The sequence below is a fragment of the Chanodichthys erythropterus genome, chromosome 12, assembly GCF_024489055.1.
Source record: "Chanodichthys erythropterus isolate Z2021 chromosome 12, ASM2448905v1, whole genome shotgun sequence".
NCBI lineage: Eukaryota > Metazoa > Chordata > Actinopteri > Cypriniformes > Xenocyprididae > Chanodichthys > Chanodichthys erythropterus.
This window is the reverse complement of record NC_090232.1, coordinates 40,700,355-40,721,685: the sequence shown is the minus strand read 5'-3', so window position 1 is coordinate 40,721,685 and position 21,331 is coordinate 40,700,355. Positions and strand designations below refer to the sequence as shown.

At 36.1% G+C, this 21,331-nt stretch overlaps 1 protein-coding gene across 1 annotated transcript in view; it reads right to left on the bottom strand.

The window, feature by feature from the left end:
- Nucleotides 1-3,594: 3,594 nt before the first annotated feature.
- tbck (TBC1 domain containing kinase) overlaps nucleotides 3,595-21,331 on the bottom strand; it is a 65,878-nt gene continuing 48,141 nt past the window's right edge. Inside the window, exons 24-26 of the mRNA XM_067403705.1 lie at nucleotides 7,653-7,828; nucleotides 4,019-4,178; nucleotides 3,595-3,889 (exon numbers count right to left, since the gene is read on the bottom strand). Coding sequence (XP_067259806.1) covers nucleotides 3,779-3,889; nucleotides 4,019-4,178; nucleotides 7,653-7,828 — 447 coding nt within the window. The 3' untranslated portion in view covers nucleotides 3,595-3,778. The remainder of the gene's footprint in view (nucleotides 3,890-4,018; nucleotides 4,179-7,652; nucleotides 7,829-21,331) is intronic.

Genomic DNA, 21,331 nt, shown 5'->3' with positions numbered 1-21,331 from the left:
TGAGATGTCAAAGTCTGAAAATATTTTGTACATTTTAATTTTGTAGATGTAAAATTTGTCTCCCACTTGAAATGTTTTTTGTCAAGCAGACGCCATCATGCCATTGTAAGTGTAAATTGCCCTGTTCAGCTGTTTGTCACCTGAATGATGATGTCCTTTTAAAATCCCCTTTTCAATTTGACCGACATGCTTTGTTCGCCCAGTTTGCAGCTAATCTGAGTGACTAACTATTTTGGTGTATTATTGTAAATGTATTCATATATGTGTATATATATAAATATATTTCAAATATGCTTTGTAGGTGCATATATATATGTGAATTCTTCATCGTATAAGTGATGCAGGACAATGTTTACATCACAAGACCCAGTATTTTATTAACGTATATTAAGTCAAACCAGTAAACTGTTCTGAATTTTACTTAATGGCTGTATCAGCCATTCTTTATGATCATCACAACCATGGTTACCCTTTAAGACTGTGTGTTGAATATGACAGATCTTGGTTTAATATTCAGATGAAGCAACGACCTCCAGACATTAAAAGGTGTGAACATAAAAATATGTCTTGTATTTTTTACTCTTGTTGGGGGTAATAACTTCAGTTCAGAGCAGCTTTTTCAGTAACGAGTGACAAAATGCTCCATTGTTTATGTCATGTTGTTCTGCACACACAGCTTTAATCAATCTCTCCTAAACTATCTTTTATTTGAAGAACTGGGAAGTCAAATTCAATTAGTAAATCAGATCAGATGCTGCAAATAAATTAACCAAACAATTTGCCTGTTAATTTGATTCCCTGGGACGATGCTTGCACAGCATTGTCTTTTTTTGTAGCATATATAATTTATTAATTATGGTGTTTTCTAGTCATATTGGTAGTATTTAGTGTAAATCAGATATCGCTGTCACCCTCATTGAAACCTTCTTTGCTTTTGTGCTGGAGAAATATTGTTCTGACTAACAGTGTCTGAAAAACATTGGGCATCATTCATGAAACGCATTCATCAAATCATTCAAAAAAGCTTTCTTGCATAAAGTTATTGCATTCAATTCAATAATGCACAGAAATTTGCTCTTGCTTGCATTTTCACTTTTATGAATAAGAAGGCCACTTTATTGCTTCTCTGGCCTTGATATGAACCAGTGAAACTCCCTATAGAAGCAATTCAATAGAGGTCCCATTGTAAATAATAATAAGAAGAAATAAATAAAAATTGCAATTTGAATGGGCAGTTTTGAGCTGTTCTTATATTATATATAAAATTTTAATATTTATTATTTCATATAAACATATATATATATATATATATATATTTATATATATTTATATATATATATATATATATATATATATATATGCATATACACACACTTATTCTTAGATTCATGTTGTGATATACTATACTGTAGAATCTAGATCACCTGTGATTTTTTATATATATATTTTGCCTTTATGTTTTTAAAAACATAAGCAAAAATCTCTTTGCAGAAGATTAGTCTTGTGGAGTTGTGTTCCTCTGAAGGCACATTACAACCAATACAAGTGAATGATGAGCGTATTTTTATATTTTCCTTTATGCTTTTGGCCGGGTAGCAGTGAGGTTCAAAATCCAGCAGTTATCTAAATATCAATTTTATTGATCCCCAAGGGGAAATTGGAAAATGAAATAAGCACATTTGGCTCAGATCTTAATGTTCAAACGGCAGCAGTCACCTCTAGAGACATGGCTTTGCATTCTGTGGAAGTGAAGAATGTACTTTCAGTGGCAACCTTATTTGCTGCTGTTACTGTAGACTTTATTAACTCCATCTTTTGCCTCCAGCAAAGCCTGAATTCTTACAGAATGGAAACATTCCTGCAGGACCTTCTGGTCCGTACTGATTTGTTAGCGCTGAACATGTTTTTCACAACAGTGTATTGGACAGAAAACTCAAATCTCACTACATCCGTGGAAGTGGATAAAGGTGCTTTGTAACATGACACATAATGTAAAAGTCTGGTATTGTGCCCCTTAAGGAATGCAAGTGGCCATGAGCAACGTATACGCAAATAATTGGAATAAAGGACCAAAAATACATCACTTTTCATTCCAAAACCCATGTGATTTTTCTTTCATCCACGGAACACAAAAGATGCTATGCAGAATGTCCTGCCGCTTTTATCCGTTAAGGAAAAGACGCATCTTGAGGCAACATATTTGAATATGAATGAGACGCAAATACGGGGAAGATTTTCAGCTAATAATGATTCAAATTTCAGTTTTTTCCTTACACAAACAGCTTCATTCCCCACCGCTTGCACTGTGTGCAAAAAGTGATGTTTAGCAAATTCTGCAAAACATCTAATTTTGTGTTCTACAAATGGAAAACGTCAGGTTTGGATCAACATGAAGTGAATAAATGATGACAGTTTTATTTTTCTGGGTAAACTATTTCTTTCAAGGCCCTAAATGTCTGCCAAAAACACTTTCCATCATAATTTTACTACCATTTAGGTTGTACTTTTGACTCATGGAATGGAAGACTGCATGGAGTGGATCTATGCATGCATGTATGCTACAATTTGTTTTTAATTATTATGCCCTTTTTCAAAGTATTGGTTTTGTTTTTAGAGGTCTACTAGAATAGGTTTTCATACCTGAAACATTATTTTTCACATATTTGACAGCTGCGTTTCCATTACCCTTCAAATTGTACAAATTGAAGTTGCAAATTGAAAATACGCCTAATGGAAATGTCAATTTTGCAAAAACTCCCACATATCCCCCAAAAAAAGTTTTTTACGCTTGTGCGGTGGTTTTTCAGGCAATTCGGAAAAGGAATAGGTCCACTTTTTAAGATTTATCAGTCCAGGCATGTATTTTCCCCAGTCTTCAAATATCCAGTAATCCACTATAGTTCCTTTTCCTATTCTTAACTGACAGGACTGGAACTCACAGTGCATTTCTGATTCTACAAGCTCATTCACATCAAAAGATGCATTGCGTTTGAAGAAAGCCCTTGCACACTAATGTGGTGATTTAAATTTTCCCAACCTTTCTGTCAGGTTGGATTGGTCTAGACATTATTTAGGCATTCTAACCCATAGAATATTATTCACCATTTATCATAACTTTCTCTGCTTGTGGAAGTTTTTTTTTTTGTTGTTGGATAATGTAGGTGCCTGAAAATTTCCCCATTAAACCCTCTTCACAACCCATTTTTTCTTTTGTACTGGCACAAATTTCAGTGTGAAACAGGATATTCGATGAGAGGAAATGTAGGATGGAACTTCACATTGATTGGATCATCAACATTACCCAATATCCATTATCCAATATCCATCAATAGCTCACAACATAAGTGACGCCCGTCACTTGAAAATACAGCCAATGGAAACACGTCAATTTTGGAAAAACTCCCATATATCGCAAAAATGTTTTTAATGCTCTCATGAGGTGGATTTTCAGGCAATTCGGAAAAGGAAATATCCAATATCCATAAATAGCTCACAACACAAGTGACGCTAGTGGAAAAGGAAAGTACTAAGTGAACTGAGCAAACTGAGACTACAACAGCTGTAGTAAAAAAAACAACTTTTATTTTTGTTGATTTGTTTGGTCCCAGAAGTTCAAACAGCTGTGTGCATTTTCAAGTTCAAACTTTTCAGTGCTGACATGCATAATGCCTTGAAGGAACTCTTGACATAGTTTAGAAGAAAAATGTTTTAGCTGAGAAATGTATCTGCACCATGTAAAAGACATTTAAACAGTTTCCCTTTATCAAAGCACATCCTGTTATATCTGCGGAGATGGGACCGTTAACAGGCCGGTGGACTTCATCTTGTTCATGCCACCATCCAAGACACAAACTCGAGGGAAATTTACTTTCACCAGGTGAGCCGCAAACTACAGGAGAAAAGGAAGTAAACTTTTTCATTGTTATGCATATCACAGAAGTCTAATGTAAAGTTGATTACAGTGAATGCATTTAACGGTGCATGTGTTTCCTAAAAACATAGAATGAAATAATCTTACCGTGGTAGCGTTCTTCATGATGTTGCTGAGGATCACAATGACACGGAATCTGTATCCGGCCAGGGTGCTGGTGGCAGGACACTGGAGAAGCTCTCCCTCTGGCCCAAACGTGGAGGTGTACGGAATGTTAATGCTGCCTGGGATGTGACCGCGGCTGAAGCTGCACACGTACGGTCAAGGGTCATGCGGCTGCATTTATTTGATCAAAAATACAGTACTATTATAACATAAAATAACTGTGTTTATCATTACTCCAGTCTTCAGTGTCACATGATCCTTCAGAAATCACTCCAACATGCTGATTTGCTGCTCAAGAAACATTTCTTATTATTATCAGTAGCAACTTTGTGAGTACAGTGGTTCTACCTTAATATTGTAAAGTGACGAGAATACAAAAAAAAATAATGACTTTTAAACAATATTTAGTGATGGCCTATTTCAAAACACTGCTTCATGAAGCTTTGGAGCTTTACGAATCAAATCAGTGGTTCGGAGCACCAAAGTCACATGATTTCAGCAGTTTGGCGGATTGATATGTGATCAGAATCACTGATTCGACACAAAATATTCATAACCTCTAAAGCAGTGTTTTGAAATCGGCCAACACTAGATATTGTTAAAAAGTTGTTATTTTGTTTTTGGTGCACAAAAAAATATTCTTGTCACTTTATAAAATCAAGGTAGCACCACTGCAGTCACATGAACTGATTTAAATATGTTTTTAGTACCTTTATGGATCTTGAGAGAGGAAGTACCATTTCTGGCAATGCAAGCCTCACTGAGCAATCGGATTTCATCAAAAATATCTTAATTTGTGTTCTGAAGATGAACGAAGGTCTTACGGGTGTAGAACAAAATGAGGGTGAGTAATTAATGACATTATTTTCATTTTTGGGTGAACTATCCCTTTAACAAGGCAACGACTGACACATTTGTATTACATTCCAAAAAGCAGCATTATTATCAGCCTCAGTGGAAAATGAAACCATATCCGTACAGGCTGGGCCGGATTAACACGGAATGGAACAGATAAGCAAAGAGAACGGTGGAAAAGCGGCTAATGTTGAAAACAGCTATGCTGCTTAATATTTTCCTGGAAACCATGAAAAACCATGAAAAAGGTTACTGTAAATATAAAAGTTTTCAGACTTTGAAATACTTTTTGTTCCATCAGTATTTTTGTCTTGTTTTAAGAAAAAAACAAAAAACAAAAAAACAAAAAAAAAACCATTTAAGCATCCCTAAATCAAGATAAATGTACTTGAGAATCAAAATTATGAAAGATAATAAGAATTTATCTTGAATTACGTTTATTTTTCTTACCCTAGTTCCATTTTTCTTGTTGTAGTCATACATTTTTTTAAGTACAAAACCTCACAAACAATCTTCGATTGATTCAGTTGGGTTAAGAAAAATGAGCTTTATTCAAGACACTATATACCTTCTGAAAACAGATTATTTTTATCAATAATTTTATCAGGATTTTTTGGTTACACTTTATTTCAATGGTCCACATTCTACTAACTATTTGTAACTTTGCAACTACGTGTCAACTAACTCTCATTAGAGTATTAGTAGACTGTTAGTTTAGGGTTCAGGTTAGTAGAAAATGCTGACATGTAGTTGCAAAGTCTGTTTGGGAACATCAAAATAAAGTGTTAGCAGATATTAAGTCTACTAATACTCCAATGACTGCTAGTTGACATTTAGTTGCAAAGTTACTTATAGTTAGTTAGAATGTCTAAAGTAGACTATTGAAATAAAGTGTAACCTTTTTTGTTTTGCAGTGTGGAAGAAGCTTTGATTTAGATCAAGACGTTTGGTGGCTTTCAGAGTGACTGAACAGTGTCAGAATAAAAATGTGAAGATCATTAGGAGGTTCAGCTCTAATGTGGGCATTATGGTGTATTCAGTGAATACCTAGAGGTACTTTGGTATACATGTGTTGCGGTAAGACATCTAAGCAGAACACAATCTCTTGTAAGCTCTTGAGCTGGTCGTTTGTAATTGTGTCAGGTGAAGTTCACCGGATTTACAGAACAAACCCTACACAGATCTATGGGCTTCGTGGAAACCGTCCAACTCCATCCAAAACCCACTGCAGAACTACAAACAAAAAAAAGAGACGGAGAACAAAGTGTGCAGGACACGATAAAAAAAAAATGAGTAGAATAAGTCCCTTGGGACATTGATTAAATATGACCAAGACAAGTGCACGCAAGAACAGCGTCTCAAAGAGAAGCGCAGCAGGTGAGTGCAGTGAAAGATGAGTCGGGAAAAGAGAACAAGTGCATAGTGTAATTGAATAATAACTCTCTTTAGCTGCCTTCCTCCATAGATAAAGTTACAACCAGTGATATTTGTGCTACATCTTTCGATAAAAATGATTAGCAGTGGAACTTTTCAGAAACATTTAACAAGACCTTTCTCCATTTCTCAATAGGATGAGAAAATGTTCATGTTCATGCAGATCTTAAACGGGCATTAGAACAGAAAGGTCTTTGTCTAACATTTATATCAAATATTGATATGGCCATAAATGGTGCAGAATACAAAATGAGAGAACACTGAATATCTATATCCATATTCAAGTGCTGCAGCTTTGACATTCAATTTTCCCTGAAAGCCCTGTATACATGCATTATGATTGCTCTTATCCTGCTTGTGTACACTATCGTGTATCTACTTACAGCTGAACTAATGGAAACAGTGACAAACCTCTTAAAACAAATTAACCACAGTAATGCTCTCCCACACATTCCACTGGGCCGTCACTACTAACAACAGACAACAATCTGTCTTAGGGTCTGATTTTTTGCTTTCAATTTATCTGATTTTTACATTATTTACTTAAAATTTAACAGAATAAATCTCCTAAATGATTGCTTTCAAACAAAGAAACACAACTATGGAAACTCAGCAAGTACATTACAACTAGATGTTTTCATGTCTTGAAGAAAATCCGAGTGTGCTTGGAGTTGGCCTGACAATTTTTCCACATTTTTCCATGTCTCTTTCATCAGTGTTCTGATGTTTAGTTTGGGCTGTCAGGGACAACACATAGACAGCAAAAAATCCTGCTCTTAACAGGGAAATTTGACAAAAATACTATCTAAATCTAAAATACTATCGATATCTTAAAAATCAAGAGTATCAAGTATACACTTATACTACCGATCAAACGTTTGGGGTAAACTTTATTGAAATAAATGCTGTTCTTTTGAAGAATCCTGAAAAAAATGTATTATGTTTTTTGCACAAAAATATTAAGCAGCACTGTTTTCAACATTGATAATAATCATGAAATGTTTCTTGAGCATCATATTAGAATGATTTCTGAAGGATCACGTGACACTGAAGACTGAGTAATGATGCTGAAAATTCAGCTTTAACATCACAGGAATAAATTACATTTTAAAATATATTCAAATAGAAACCAGTTTTTTTAAATTGTAATAATATTTCATAATATTACTGTATTAATAAACAGCCTTGGAGAGCATAAGATTCTTCTTTCATTTAAAAAAAAAAAACTTCCCAACGTTTTTAGCAGTAGGGTATACAGGATCCAATTTAAAAAAAGGCTTTTTTTTCAGAGTCAGAATTGCATTTAATATTAAGACTAAAAGGATACTCTTCAAGGCTCCGGATGTCCACTGCCAGAATCTTGGGTTTCCCAGTCCTGGCCCTCTTGGCAGGAGTTTTAAAGCAAGCCGGTCCACTCAGCTCACACAGGTCAATGAGGTCTTCCACAGATATACGCGGAGACACTTCTGCTTTCAGCTCGCTCAGCTTGAGTGGCTCGCGGCTCTGAGGGTGCAAAGAAATATGTGGTAAAACAACAGATTTGCAGCAGTGAGTGGTATATTAAAAAATGTGAGAAAAAATTATGTGTGGGTTGAAATGTTAGCCTGCCTGTTAGTGTTGAGCAGGAAAAACAGTGAAGAGTCTGAGTATATTCAAAGAAAACACATGCATATGTTCAATTCCTGCATCCTGCACTATGATGACACACTGGTATTTCTCAAGGATTGTCCATTTTTACCGGATCACTTGATTCTCTAATCCAAATGCAAGGCTTTTCTTTTTCGCTGCCATGTCGACAAAAATCAGAGCTGCTTTTCATGCCTCTAACTGTGTTCACCCCTGTGATCTCAAATCCTTCGGACATCTCAACCTGAATGAATAATCAACACCTCAAGCTCAACCTGTCAAGACTGAGCTGCTGAAGATGGTTTCCAACTCAGTATCTCTTCAACTCAGAAAAAACACAGAGGTGAAAAAAGTCCTAGAAGTCATCCAAGATGACCAGCGCACATTCAGTGAACACATCAAAGCAACAAGCGTTTTTGCAGCATTATGACGCACAACTTCAGAAAAAAAATGGGTTTTTTCGTGGTCTCAACTTATTAATCAACCTTTTTTTCAGATTGCAGAGGCTGAGATTATCATTATTGCACTCGACCTTAAACCACAAGTAGAAACAAAACCAAATATGTTTAGATGTCAGTCAAACGGTCTTTTCCTGCCAAAATACTTTTAAGTTAAAAGTCTGTAAGACTAGTTATTTTTTATTCAAGCGACAGCTCACCAGCCTACCTGTATGTGCAGCATGACCCCTCAGGGGTATCCAAAATACTGCTGCTTAATTCAGTTAACTGCCAGAAATTCTATCACAAGCTGTTGTCAGAAATCCTCACAAGTTGCATTTTTGCTTAAGTATAGAAGGGGTGCCCAAACTTGCCTGAATCTAAATCAAGACACACTTTTTCTGGCCTACCATTGCAGCCAATGCCCTGGGCCCCTGTTACCTTAGATCTATTATCAAACCCTGTTCTTCCCAGCCCGTTTTGAGGAATTAGCTCCATGCAGTCTCCCACCTGTCTGGAAATGTCTCCATCTGTGCCACATCCTGATCATTAACAGAGCAGCAAATGGACCAGTTGAACTCAAAAGGACACTATTCATTCTCACATAAATATCATTTCTCCCACTCGACTAAAAAGCATAGCAATACAGCAATATCATAGCTCTAATTGGCTCTTCAGGTTCAGGCACATTAGATCTTTATCAGGAAGGACCAATTTTAATAGGCACAAAAGGAGTGAATAACAATCACTTTTCCTGCATATCTTCCCTATACCTCAACACTGGCCAAATTATCAAGCAAATCATCTACAGTAACAGCAGAGAGTGCGTGGATTACAAATAGGGGTGGGCAGTATGACCAATGTATATAACAAATCATTTTCCTTAGCAGTATTTTATCCCTTTTTCCATTTGAAAGATTGAAATATATTTAAACCTCTGCATTCCTGCTGCTCAAACAGCAGAGCAAGGCACTAGCAATGCTGACATCATGGGTTCAATTCCCATGGAATCCATGAACTTTGTTGTGTTCGCCAGAGGAGAACTGGCCCCCCGACTAAGCCTGGTTTCTCCCAAGGGTTCTTCTCCATTTTAACACCTATTTGCCACCAGATGTCACCTGTTGGAGTTTGGGTTCCTTGCCGTTGTCGCCTTTGGCTGGCTTAGTTGGGGACACTTGACATTTGACTTGACATTTGATATTCAACTGTGCTTTGATCTGCCTGCATTGACACTATTCTTTAAGAGCTGCTGTGCAGCCAAAATAATGTACCAGTTATCAATGTAAAGCTGCTTTGACATAATCTACATTGTAAAAAGCGCTATATAAATAAAGGTGACTTGACTTGACTTGAACTCATTTTACATTTTTGCATTTGCCAGATGCTTTTATCCTAAGAAATCATTCAATTAAAGGTTTATTTCACTTCAGAATTAAAAATTCCTGATAATTTACTCACCCCATGTCATCCAGAAATTATGGTTTTTGAGGAAAACATTCCAGGATTTTTCTCCATATAGTGGACTTCACTGGCTAAAAAAATAAAATTTAATATACTTTTTAATAGGGTTGTTCTGATTCCGATACTAGTATCGGAAATACCACCGATACCAGAAAAAATTCTAGCATCGGTATCGACGAGTAATTAAACTCATGTACCGATACCATCTTTTCTTAATGCAGCAAATCGGAAATCAATTCTTCTTCACGGCTCAGAATGAAAAAACACAGGAAGTTGTGCTGTGTTGCCATAAGCAACCACTGTTAAGAGCAGCGAAAAACAGGGTTATTTATTAGAAATAAAACTAAATAAGATGCTAAACGAATTAATTTAAAGTGAATCTGAAGCCTACCTTTCGCATTCGGCACTGTTTCCATTTTCGAGACGAATGCTAAACTATTAGGCTATTTATTATGTAAGCTTTGTACTTCACTCGCATTATCGACAACATCCTTCACATAACAGCAGAGTCAGGCGGTGGTCACAGGACGGCAGATTGTATTACAGAATTTAATTGAGCAGTGTAAAGTTTTATATGTTTAGTTGATTGTATTTTATTTTAATATTTAACAGCTGCGATATAAAGTAAGCAATGCAAGAATTTGTGTGCGTGTGCATGAGGCGCCGGCGCGACCACTGGAATGTTTTTTTCCCAAACTGTACTCCGTAATTTATGGTTTATGGTCATAATTTAAAAGCCAGACATACTTCATACATTTACAAAAGACATTTAAATAACGAAAACAAGCAGAATGTCTGTTTCCTTTCCTAGATCGTTGGAGTGCGCCACAATGAACCACTTTCGATTTGTTAATATGTAAACCTAATTATATGGTGAAATATTTTGCGTAGCCTATAGGCCTAAATATTCCCTTTTATTGTATATGTGTTATGTAAGCCTATAGTTTTATTCTGTTTTCCCCGTTCACCGAACCGCTGCATGTGCGTGATGTGGCTGTGTGAACTCATGTTCTACATATCCTGTAATTTTCGCTGGTTTCAAAACGCACAACAAGCTGCATATTAGCCTACATGACATTCATTTTCACTTAAATTTAGGCCTTAATGGTGACATATATCATCGGAAAAACTAATGCCAGGGCATTGCCATGATAACTTACCTAACCTATATGACTTGACAGCTGAGCCTGAGCGTGTCAGCGTGGGCATATCTCACTTTAGAGCGTCAGCGCGGACATTTCACTCACGTTGGATGCGTCAGCATCACATTTGCATAGGATGCTCTATTTGAATTTGTGATTGGTTGACTGCCAAATCAAAATATTAAATAGAACGAAAAAAATAACGTTATTAACCGGTTAATGGCCATTTCAAATGAGCGTTTCTGTTCAAAACGATTAAATCTGATTCAGTTTCCGTTTCTGTTTACGTTCCGGTCAAAATCTTGTTCGTTTCCGGTTTTCGTTTTCATTCCTTGAACCAGTTCACCTAGGTATTGGATCAGTGCTCAGTATCGGCCGATACCCTGAGCTCAGGTATCGCAATCGGTATCGGGAATGGAAAAGGGGTATCGGAACATCTCTACTTTTTAACCACAAATGCTGCGATACACCACACATTATGTAATCACGTTGGAAAGGTTAGGCGTGACGTAGGCGAAAGTACCTTGGAAGGGCGAAAAAAAATTTTCTCCTCCAACTTCAACATCGTCCAATATCGTTGTTTTATGTTTTTTTTTGTAAAGGGTGTTTGACTTTTGCAGAGCAGTGCAAGAAGAGCATTTGTGGTTAAAAAGTATATGATTTTTTTTATATATAAAATGACCAATCATATCACTAAATAAGACCCTTATGTCTGGGATCGTGTAGAACGCTTTAAAGCTGCATTTAAACTACAATTTGGAACTTCAATCCACTGATAGCAGTTGAAGTCCACTATATGGAGAAAAATCCTGGAATGTTTTCCTCAAAATCCTTAATTTCTTTTTGACTGAAGAAATAAAGACATAAACATCTTGGATGACATGGGGGTGAGCAAATTATCAGGAAATTTGAATTCTGAAGTGAACTAATCCTTTAACACTCAAAAATAAAGGTTCTTTATAGGCATCTATGGTTCCATGAAGAACTTTCAACATCCAACAATCTTTCCTTTCCATTTCCATTATAGTGGAAAAAGGTTCTTTTGATTATTAAAATGTTCTTCACACTAATAAAATTGGTTCTTTTAAGAAATGTTTTTACTGTATTTGTGATCAAAATAAATCTTGGTCTTGGTGAGCACAAGAGACTTCTTTCAAAAACTTTTGGCAGGTAGTTTATGTATAAAGTAAATTTTGAGATTGATTTCACAATTGATTAGTGACAAAAGCACAAGTGGGTGCATGGCATATATACGGTCATACCGTCCCGCCCTAATAACAATCCGCATTATCGCTGAATTCCACACTTCTAGGAGCAGGACTCTGAAACAAAGGGCAACAGCACAGGAAAGGGCAGCGGGGTGGGGGGATATCTCGTAAATGTCAATGTTCAGTAGCCCATGAAATCAGTCCAATCAGTCACAGAGTACCAGCCTCCCACAGAGTGCAGCCAATTACCTATGAGGTCACCTTAGCAATGGAGGTAAGTTTGAGGAATGGAGGGAGGCTGATGTCCAATGGGTTCTGGTTTTAAAGTGCACTAGACCCGTAGGGCTTGTGGCATTCTCATCATTGCCTAAAGGAGGCCCTTGTGCCCTGGCTTCAGAAACTCTAAATGCAGGCAAGAGTCTTGACCTTTTATTATCACTGGTGACATTTCAATAGGCCGTAAACTTGCCTGTTTGGATGCTCTGTGGTTTCACAGACGGCCAAGAGAATCAAAAGCCACTGAGCTGGTCTGATCATCAAGTCATAATGGTAAATGTTTGGTCTCAAAGCTGAAAGAAGCTAGCTTTTAAAATGCAGAAATAATCAAATCCATGCAAACATTCCTGTGGGTATTTACAGTCTGAAAAGGATTACCAGTGCAAATCTGAAAACAAGCTTGAGTTTGAAAGGCTTAACATCTATATGACAGGTGCTGTCAAAAATGTATGCTATCTTTTATCAAAAATGATAATTTTTCAGTCTTGTGACGATGCCCTGTGGTGCGTGAGAGGCATTTAGCCATCCAACATCTGGCTGCACTGGAACAGGTGATGTGCTTAGGCTGCCACACATCAGAGAGTCTCAAACAAAGTCTGGAATCGAAATAAAAAGACAGATCCAACACTTAAGAAAGGAGACAATGGTCTGCTCACTTTCCCCTCCTGCCCAATCAGAGCTCAACATTGCAGTGGCGAGGCCAAATGCATTAGTGGCGCCAGTCGATCTAATCAAAGCCGTTGGAATATACTACTAAAAAAAAAAGGAAAAAAAAGGCATTTTGTTGCACACAAATAAAAAATCAGCTCACATACAGTGCAGTTATATTTCTGTTGATATACATCAAGTGTTTTTAAACTTTTTAATTTCGAGGTCAGACCTTGTACTGTGTGTGACAGAAAGCATAATATTAATAAGACAAAATTAAATTATTAGCTTTGACTTGTCATTGTACTAAACTATATAAAACATAAAATGTAATATTTATTTATACATTTATATATATTTTGGTAGTAAATATATATTGTATATTTATTATTTTAAATATTTATATGTAGCCAATTAACAGCTTATTTTTTTGCTTCCCAATATTTGAAAATTATATTTTAAATTCAACTTTGCATAATAAATATTATTCCAAACCAGTATTACCAAAAACTAGTGAAAAAGCATCAACTGCGATGAAAATGTTGTCTTTAAAATACAACACTTAAACAATATTCCTTGTGTATATCAGAAGGAACATCGCAACACTCTAATTAAAAGTTAGTAGACATGTACACTACCAGCCAAAAGCAGCAAATCAGCATATTAGAATGATTTCTGAAGGATCATGTGACACTGAAGACTGGAGTAATGATGCTGAAAATTCAGCTTTGCTAACACAAGAATAAATTACAATTTAAAATATTTTCAAATAGAAAACAGTTATTTTAAATTATAATAATATTTCACAATATCACTATAACTTTTTATTGTATTTTTAATTAAATAAATGCAGCCTTGGTGAGCAGACAAAACTTCTTTTAAAAACAAAAAAAATCTTACAGTTTCCAAACTGTTCAAAGTTACTTACAGTCAACAGAATGTGTAAAAATTATAATCAAAATAAAGTGTAACCAAATACTTTTTTTCTGTAGAATAACAACATCACAGTGGGAATGTAGTTTGCTCATTGCTGATATATTCAGTTTTTTCTTTTGTTACTTATTTGCCCCAGCAGAGCTGGAAGATACGTGATTACAGATATCAGGTTCCTTAATGTCCAACACATGACACACACTGACACCGAGACGCCCACATACTAAAGGACAGCATTAAGACCACATGACTTGTAACTCAATGGCCCAACAACACCAATTCACATAAAGAATTAAACAGCAAAACAGTACAGCAGCAATCTGCATTATTTATCCAAGCCAAAGCAGATGCCGAGAGCCAAACTCCTGCCTCCTGCACTATGGACATCACAACAACATGAGGTAAATATTGTCTCATAAAGACTATAGACATGAGTAGTACACTACAATGATATTTGAGAACACAATACAGATCCACTCACTTCGAGATTTTTGGTCGTGACAATAACCTCGGTTCACTGAGAAGTCATTTGCACTGTCATTCCAACAGTCGATTATTAACAGGTGAACACAAAGGCCATGTACACAGCTTAAAAGGAATGTTTTTAAGAGGATTACCCACAGTCCTTAGGCTCTTTGTGTTAGAGTGGCATGTTACTGAGAACCTTGTGATTGAGTTATTGAGTAAACTAGCTTATTCACGAAACAAGCAGTAAATAGCCTTTAAAAGCAGCTAGTAAAGTCGGACTAATGGAGGGGGATTCTTCACAACATGGACAGAGATTACTGTGCGTTTAATGGCTGGGACTTTAATGAGCAACTGTTAGAACTGTTTGAAGGACTCAGAAATGAGTCTCAAACAGCATCAGGATTCTCCTGTAAATCTAGACAGGTCTTAAAATGCAGAGAAATAGCATTTCTCTAACCTTACATAAACGTATCAGTCCAGTTCAGACAATACATTGCAACACATTTGTGTTTAAATTAAATGTTATGTGTAGAAAAAAACAAAATATGTACTTGATTTTGAGTTTTCAGCTCGCACCAGACAATGCACATATGGTCTGGGAAATTCTAATTCAATCACAGAAATATATTGCCTTTTTACATAACACATTTCTGGAAGCCAGTGTTATGCATCCATAACAGGTATGACCATTTGATTATACTTTATTGCAGTCAGTAACCATCACAATAAAAGGCATGTTGTGGTTATTACTGTTCATCATGACAGCAATTTCAGAGCGACGCCATCTACAACTACTTAGTGTTGCTCAAAAACGCATTTAGCCATGCACACATGATGTTTCTCATAATCAGCCGAAGTCACTGGTATCATCATCTCTATCGCCCGCACACACAAGCTCACTGGCAGAAGATCTTGCTGCGAGTTCCGACTTGTTGGAGTCAGGCTTTAGTGACGGCGCCTGTCAGATGGCCGACAAAAAGAGAGAGAAAGAGCTTGTTCAGCAGACACATCATGCTCTAATGACCAGGAGATGACAATCAACAGCAGGCCTAACCGCACCATTTACCACCCGAAACATAGCTAGAGCGAACACCAGTGATACTGCACAGAGAAAATGTACGACGAAGGATGAATAAATGGGTCATTGACAAATAAGGTTTTTAAAAGTGTAAAAAACATAATGGAGATATAATTAATTTTGAAGTTTTATTAAGTGATAACAGTGAGATTATGTGCTGTTTTTATAATCAGTTAAAGGTGCAGAATGTGATAATTTTGGCCGCTAGAGGTCGCTAGAGGTCTATTCAAAACAAAGGCGTAGCTTGATGACGCCAAGTTAGTGGAATCTTGGGACATGTGGTCTTCACCACAAAGACGGTGCAAAAAAATAGGGATAGGACTCGGGAAGAAATCATGTTCATGGATGCGATTATTAACGTTACTGTAGTATGAAGCAGAGCAGGACCGAGTGTTGTGGAGCTGAACGAGGCCGCTGGAGTGATTGCGCAACACACGCTGCGAGCAGCAGAACTTTTATTATGCCACAGTGCTGCTTCCGCTATTCCGGTCATGAGTATGAGGTAACGCTCTGTTTATCATATTAGAGACACACGAGTGTGTTGAAAATGTTATAACGTTACTCTGTGTGTTCGCTCGGCGGCTGCTGTGAGACACTTGTTTGAGACACACTGCAGTAATTAGAATATCATACTAAATAAATGCTGGATGGCTTGTGTTGATAAATGGCATGCAATTCATTTTAAAACGTATTGTATGATGGAGAAAATACTGTATTACTGTTACTAAAAATAAAGCTGCATCTTATTATGCTAAGATAGCTTCTTCACAAAATTGTGTTTTCTCTGAGGCATGGTAAAGCATGGTACTCGCAAAAAATCAAGAAAATTAGATTTAAACAATAAGACTAAATGTGTTGAGCTATATAACAACACTTCGTTTTCTGACTATAAATATATCAAAACAGTTGTTCCCTTGTCTATTAAAACATGTAATATATTAAAGCATCTTTGGTGTTACCATGGTTTTTACAAAATAAAACCGGAAACTGAGGGTAACGCGGGTATGACGCAATTGACAGGCGACTCCTCACACGTCCCGGAGCCTTGGTTAAAATTGCAATTTTCTCACGATTTACAAATAGTTGGAAACATTTGGGATATTGTAAGTACTCAATTGAACAAAATATATAACACTGGCCAAGTGGTTTTTGGATATTTTACTGCAAAAAAATCTTACATATTGCACCTTTAACATTGCTTTTGTCATTTTTTTTTACAAGATGGACAAAAATTTGTTGCCAAAAAGTCATTCGGTTTAACCAAAATTTTGGTTTTACCGGATGACACTTTTAGTTATACCGAATGACAATATTTTCAAACAATGCTAACAGGCTGATATCTAGGCAACAAAAGGATTCTAGGCAATCAAACATTTCATATTTAGTACAAGTTTTTCAAATATTACAATATTTTCCATGTTTTATAGCGGTTGTACCGAATGACCTGATGTTTCGGGACACGCGTATGAACGAGTGAAAACATGAATTTGTCAAAGAGTTAAGACAGAGTTAGTCACTTTGCTTCAAGACCATGTGGTCTTTTGCAGGTGTCTGAATGATGTCACATCCTGTCACATGATACTGACCGCATGACTTGATCCAAAATGGTCCCTTATTCGGTTACGCCGAATGACAATGAAATTAATTTTTCCAGACATTCTTTCTCATAACAAAGCAATGACTTCTACACATAATTTTAATCCTATTTTGCACTATGTTGATATATGATGTTGTAAAATAATGTCAGAATAAAAAAATATATACATTTATTACATTTTATGATATTTTAATCACAAATTAAATGGCTGTATTGGTCTTTGGACAGTTAAACCGAATGACTTCTTGACACTTCAAAATCTTTAAAATACCTTTACATGTAGTAAAAATTATTTAAAACCTTTTGGATTCAATAAAAAAGATCCAGTTGTACCATCTTACATACTTTGGATGTCATATCTTTGTTTTTCATTATTATAGAGGCCTTTGGACAAAAAAAAAGGACCCGTCACGTCATTGACCCAAATACTAGTCCAAACAGAAAATAAATAAAAATTGGGATGGTCATATATGACCCAGGAGAATGTGTCTGAAATAGTTAAACTGGTTCAAAACATGCACTATAGACTCATTAAGTAGCTGTAGTACGTTTTGTTTAAGATCATAACTGCCACTGAGAACAGATTCTATACAAACCCTCTTGGTTCAAAGCTACAACCTTTTGTTTACCAGTCCAAATCACACTTGAGATGCTTTCTAGTTGGTTATTGTCACTTGTTGTTAACTGCTTATGTAAGAATGCATTTGCTAAGATTGTTAAAGTAAATGTATGTGTGAGTGTGTAGGCATGTGAGACCATGAGCGTTTATCAGCCTTTCACAGATACAGATATAGCTAGATATCGTTGAAGTAGAGCATTTCCAGACATCAGGCTGTGTTCAGTCAGAGAACAGAGAGAGATTAGGTCAACAGATGAGTGTTTGTGAAGCTTAGCACTGCCTTGGTCCCATCGCTGATGAATCGCAAACAGAGAGCCAAACGCAAAGAGGTAAAAAGTTAGATAGACGTTCTCAGTGTGACTCGAAATGCATCTCACATCCTCATGGCACATAACCAGTCACATTGGGGCTAAGAAAAGCAATTTAATAGAATATGCACTTCCTAATGATGTGGCCGGATTATTATATTTATTAAGTGGTGGCGTAACTGATCATTTTTATCCTGGTTTTGCAGAAACACCTATAAAATATTTATTAAAGTATGTGAAGCCCCAATGTTTAATATGTATATCCATCTTAATGATTATATGAAAAAATCTGAAATTTAGGAAGCTAAACAGCACATTTTAGGTAAAAATAAGCACCCCTAATAATAATAATAACCTTATATTATTAATACATGTAAGGCTTGATTTTCCTGCTAAACGAAAACTGAGATCAAGCATCCTGCAATAAAGCAATAAAACTTATCTGGAGAGAAGATCTTAAAGGAATAGCATAGGACAACGCCTTGCCCTCACACATCTACAGTATGCAGTCTTCAAACACTAGTCCACCACTGCATTTCAACTGATGTTATGCATTCATTATTTCTGAATTGGCTTCCAATTATCTAACTGTAATGTAATTGGCATGGTATATTTTTACTTGACAAATAAAATGTTATATTTGGTTGATTCTGTATTATTCTTAATTCATTATTTCTAGTAGATCAAAGCGAAGGTATTACCTCAAATCTGTGTTCAGGATTGTTCATACAAAAGGTTTAATAGATGGAGCATGGGGCACATCAATTGAGTCCAATTCGATTTCTGACAATCACTGCCTTAAATAAGTTGCAGTTTTCGTAAATATATAAAAAACTATGCTTTTTGTTACGAGTAAGCAGAGCACGACCAACTTAAAGGTAGATATTTACCCTGCATCCAATGTTTAAGGTCAGAACTGACGAGTTTGTGTCCGGGAAGAGCACTCAGGAGGCCGAAGTGAATCTTCTAAAGCGATACCGGGTCGCAGTGAATGATATAATTGAAGATGTAAGATAATCAGAATAATCAAATATCTAAATTAATGCATAACTAATAAGTAATTTCTAATGTGAAGCACAACCTAAGGGGGAAACCGTCATTGGGCCCATTAGGCGGGCCTTACAACATTATATTGCTTATTAAGGTTATTATTATTATTATTATTATTAATTACTATTATTAATACTGTAATTGTAATATATATCTATACATATAGATTCTCAACAACAAACAGTAGCCAAATGTGTTTAAAACTAGCCTCTAATAAGAATATGAAAAGTCTTCGTATTACCTTTGCTCTTTGGTATATGTCAAGCAGGAGATTTTCATAAAATGACAGGAAGAGTAACGAGCAAAATCAGAAGGTCAGGTCATCAGAAAGGTTGGATGAGAGCAGAGAATTGAATATTTATGGGTAAGGGTTGAAGTCTTGCATGCATTAAGACTTACTTTCACAAATTAATGGTGGCATGCGAGGCAACTGAGGTCAACTGATGCCCGTAACCTACATGTGAGAGTTTCCAGCCGAACAGATAGCCAGAACAAAATGCCCTACCTGTTCAACAACACCTGGAAGATTTGATTTATTGGTGCATTTATGCATTTCTATGAACTATTGAAAGTATAGTTCACCCAAAACTGAAAATCTTTCATCATTTACTTGCACTCATGTCATTTTAAACTGTTTGCGATTCATCAGCGATGGGCCCAAGCGCTAAGCTTCACAAACACTCATCTGTTGACCTAATCTATCTCTATTCTCTGACTGAACACAGCCTGATGTCTGGAAATGCACTGCTTCAGCGATATCTAGCTATATCTGTATCTGTGAAAGGCTGATAAACGCTCATGGTCTCACATGCCTACACACTCACACATACATTTACATTTAACAATCTTAGCAAATGCATTCTTACATAAGCAATTAACAACAAAGTGAACAAGTTAATAATAAAGTTCATTTTTGGGTATAATTCAGAGTCTAGGTTGATTTTTTTTTTTTTTTTACATATTCAAACATATTTTAGACAATGAAAATTGCAATCGGAATATTTTTATGTGATTAGTTTGCAAATATTCCATACTTTTATGTTTTTTAAATTACTTATAACCAGTTTAGATGGAAAGGATCTCATGCTGACTAGCTGAAGATGTTACTGTATCTATACCCAGTAACAGACACGGTACTTTCTTGAAAATAAATTCCAGCACAGCGCTACAACAACCATATTGAACCATAATGACCCTTCACAACAGATAATGCTTTACAATGAACTCTGTAAGAGCTACAAATGGCAATTTATCTGTTCAATAAAAGAAAAAAAAAAAAAAAACTCCGTGTCACTTTTAAATAATTTCAAATCCATCAATTCTCGCCATCACTGAAAAGCCAAGCCAATGTTGATTCTGGTTTTATTACAAGCTTTTTCAGTTTCTCTTTTTGCCACCAGACTCTCCTTTGTTCGCCATTTGTTTGAACCGGGTGATTCCCCGAAGGTTCGAGATTTATTTGCTCCATGTAAACCTTTCTCGTTCGTTGTGACAAATTATGCCACTCCCACACCAGCTGGAGCAACTTTTCTCTATTTACGGATATGATGAGACAGGCACGGGGGAGTGACGTATAAATGCAATTTACTGTCAAAACCATCTCTTCAGGTCTAAAATATTAACGCTTATAATAGGTTTACCAGAGTGAATCAGGGTAAGACAAAAACACCGTCTGGAAGAATTGATAATGTATTGACATTGATAATGTAATGTATTGATATGTATTATTTAAACTTTCTTAATTTTGAAAAAAAAAAGAAGATACATAGTGTACCTTTACCATCTTCCAATTTACCTCTGCTTTAGGCAGGCACTGGAATGTTTATTAGCGAGCTAAAGCATCTCATTAGGAAATGTGGGCTGCTGAGATCATGAGTGGCTAAATTCACCACTTTTCTGACTGCAAACCTTCATGGTTCATTTGATTAGCAGTGGGTAATTGGCTCCATCCTTCATACTCTCTGACTTTACCTTTCGGCACAAGGCAATCTTTAAAATCCCAAAAGGGCAAAAGGAACTCAGCAAGATGTCGAAGGCGATTACTGTAATAAAGGTCACTCTGTTGTTTAGGATTTTTACCTTTATATTTCCAATAGCAACTACTCTCATGACAGTAATATAACAGAGAAAGAGAGTTTCTCTAAAAAGTTAGTTG